General features: G+C 26.4%; 1 protein-coding gene across 1 annotated transcript; it reads left to right on the top strand.

Annotated features, from left to right (window-relative positions):
• The first annotated feature begins 2,223 nt into the window (after positions 1–2,223).
• On the top strand, positions 2,224–2,940 carry LOC107489942 (miraculin-like). The gene has a single exon (XM_016110704.3). The coding sequence runs from the start codon at positions 2,250–2,252 to the stop codon at positions 2,862–2,864; it is 615 nt and encodes a 204-aa protein (XP_015966190.1). The 5' UTR covers positions 2,224–2,249; the 3' UTR covers positions 2,865–2,940.
• Positions 2,941–3,215: the final 275 nt, after the last annotated feature.

The following is a 3,215-nucleotide window of genomic DNA, read 5'->3' as shown; positions in this document are numbered from 1 at the left end:
TCGTGACACCTCTTAAAATTTTACCCAAAATCGTTCACTATATCAAGTAATTAACTTAAACACATTTTAGGAGAGTTAAACTCATAAAATCTCATTCCTATCTAATTTTCTATTATCTCTTTTAACAATGATATATCATTTTTTATATTGATTTCATCTAGTAAAATTAAAATTTTAGCATGAATAGTTAGATTCATTTAAAAATTTAAAAGTTCACAGGATTTAAAATTTGGTAAAAATATCATAAAAAAAAGATAAAATAAGATAAAAATATCTAACACTTTCAACTATTATTACGATAGATAGTGAGCAATTACATTAAAGAGTGATAATGTGTTTTAAGTAACAAGAACTCAAAAGTATCTTTTTAGAAAGAATGATTTGAAAAAAAAAATAGTTCTTAATATTTTAAGAAATTAATAATTACTTATTTTAAATAATAATTTAATTGCAAAATGATCATACTATTGTTAATTCAAGTTAATATCCAATTAAGTTATAAGTATAGTTAGTTATCATTAAAATAATATCCAATTAGAAGTTGAAATATTATAGAGAATAAATTACATATTATTTAAAAAATTGATAGAATTCACCATTTTAATATATATCTCTTTTGATTTATTTAAATTTTTTAGAATAAATAGTATTATAATATAATATTAAAATTTTATGATTAATATTTTATAGGTAACAAATAATTTTTTTACCGAATTAATTTTTGTTAATATTTGATATTTTTAATGGACGAATTATGTTATCTCAAAATAATAATATAGAAGCCATAGTGTCTCTTTTATTTTTTGTTCAGGATCGTATTGTCTTTTATGTAAACAGATAAATACTGAATTAAATATTTATTTATTCTTACAATTATATTATCTTATAATTTTTAGACAGAATAAAATTAAAATTAATCTGTCACAGATTTAAATTATATTTAAAAATTTGTTATTGGCTAATAAATTATTTTTTATATAAAGTAAGATTCGAATTTTGCATACTAATTTAATAAGTAGACAAGTAAGTTAATCACTCAATCAATTCAAGTTAGTTATTTTTTTTCTTCTTGAAGTTTATAATTTTTGCAATACTTTTGTTCTAGAGTAGTTATTTAACTCACTTGAAGGGAGAATTTAACACTCAGTTTTATTAAATTTCTAACCTTAATTAATAAAAATATTTTGTGTATATTAAGATCAATTATTATGTATTTATGTATAAATATATTTATTATTTAACTTATTTTAATATATATTTTATATTCCAACTTGCATTTTATATAAATGATAAATTTTTATGAATAATTTTAATGTGAATCTAATATAATTTGCATAATTAATTAGCATGAGTTGAGACTTGAGACTCAAATTACTCTAATTTACGAAAAGAAAAAGTAAAAATATTAAATAATGTGAACAATAGATATATCGGATATTCATTTCACTAGGTGTATGGATGGTTATTTTAATATTAAAATTTAGATGATTAATTTGAAGATATAATATATTTTTATTTAATTAGTAGTTATTTATGTTATTTAAGATGATCATTATTTACCTAACACTATTATGACAAAAAAGACAAAAAGTAAGGAGAACATTGTACAGCCAACAAAAAATTGGGCAAAATGTTCGTTAACATCACATTACAAAGTATTTAAAATAAATAAATAAAGGAAAAATAACAAATTGTTCTTTCTCTTATTACTTCTATGGGCGCTGCTTCTTTAATTCTCATCTCTTGACGCACCAAACAAACGGAGCACACACATGACACACCTAAGTCGCAAGTCGCAATAAACATGACATTGAATAAAACGCGCAAAACAAAAACAATTGAATCATAGATGCTGAAATAAGAAGAAAAAATGGTTTGAAATTTTTCACTATAAAAAATTCTATACATACAATTCCTCTTATGCACTTGCGTGTTATACAATCATTGAGATATATATTTGAAATTAAAAAATCTAAAATAATATTACTAAACAATCCCTAATTAATTTATTGTATATAAAAAATAAGAAGGAAAATATTATAAAAAAGGTCGAATAAAAAAATAGAGAGAAATTATTTACTCATGTACCCCTATATGACCTTAAATCCATGAATATCCTTGGACATTAATCAGTAGTCCACAGATTATACACATCTTCACCCTATAAATACATTACTCTCTTCTATGCTCTTGTCACAATTCACAAGTTACAAGAAACACAAACTTTATATTATACACAACAAAAAAAAATGAAGATCACATTGCTAGCGTTGGTCCTTGTCATTGCCTTCAGCACAAACTCACTTCTCGGAGCAGCTTCTCCTGCCCCGGAGCAAGTGGTTGACACCACCGGCAAAAAGGTCCGATCCGGTGTCAATTACTATATTGTCCCTGCTTCTAACCCTTACGCCGGCGTTGCCGTCACCGTTTCGAAAATCAACCAAACTTGTCCATTAAATGTTGTAGCTGGGGACTATTCCAATGGTCCCTTACCCTTGCATTTTTTACCGGTTAACGAGAAAAAAGACGTTATTCGTGTGAACACTGATCTCAACATTCACTTCACAGAAATGGGTGATGAATGTCCGGAATCACCGGTGTGGATGCTTAAGGACTATGACCCTTCTTCGGATGCAGAAACGTTCGTGACCCTTGGAGGTGAATTGGGAAACCCTGGAAAAGAGACACTTATGGATTGGTTCAAGATTGAGAAGCACGAGGATGCATATAAATTGTTCTATTGTCCGAATGTGTACTATGAAAGTTATGGATGCAGTGATATAGGGATATCTGAGGATGCATTTGGAAATAAACGTCTAGCTCTCACTAATGTTCCATACAAAGTTCGCTTCCAACCTGCTTAATTGAAGAAGCTATCTTCATGTATTTATAATAAATGTTATTATTATGTGATGCATGTTTTTGAATAAGTGTGAATGTATGTGCCATGTAACGATGCATGAATAATCATGCATGCAATTTGGAATGGATTAAATAAATAAACAAATAAACAAGTTGTAATTTTCTTTCTTACCTGCTTGACTCTTCTCAAGTCAGTCATGCTCATGTTGTAATTTTGAATAATTTTAAAAACCAATGATTGGATGTGTTATAGATCATCCGAATGTTAAATTTATTATGACCTCTTTGCTTCATGGGAGTGGAGTTGTATTTTTAAAAGAATTCAACACTTAAGTAAGTGATAGTTTAAAAAA

The sequence above is a fragment of the Arachis duranensis genome, chromosome 5 (genome assembly GCF_000817695.3).
Source record: "Arachis duranensis cultivar V14167 chromosome 5, aradu.V14167.gnm2.J7QH, whole genome shotgun sequence".
NCBI classification, from domain to species: domain Eukaryota; kingdom Viridiplantae; phylum Streptophyta; class Magnoliopsida; order Fabales; family Fabaceae; genus Arachis; species Arachis duranensis.
The sequence above is the reverse complement of the archived record's forward strand: the minus strand, read 5'-3'. Positions and strand labels throughout refer to the sequence as shown.

Coding starts and splice junctions, on each gene's coding strand:
- LOC107489942 (XM_016110704.3), top strand. CDS start 2,250: ATGAAGATCACATTGCTAGCGTTGGTCCTTGTCATTGCCTTCAGCACA.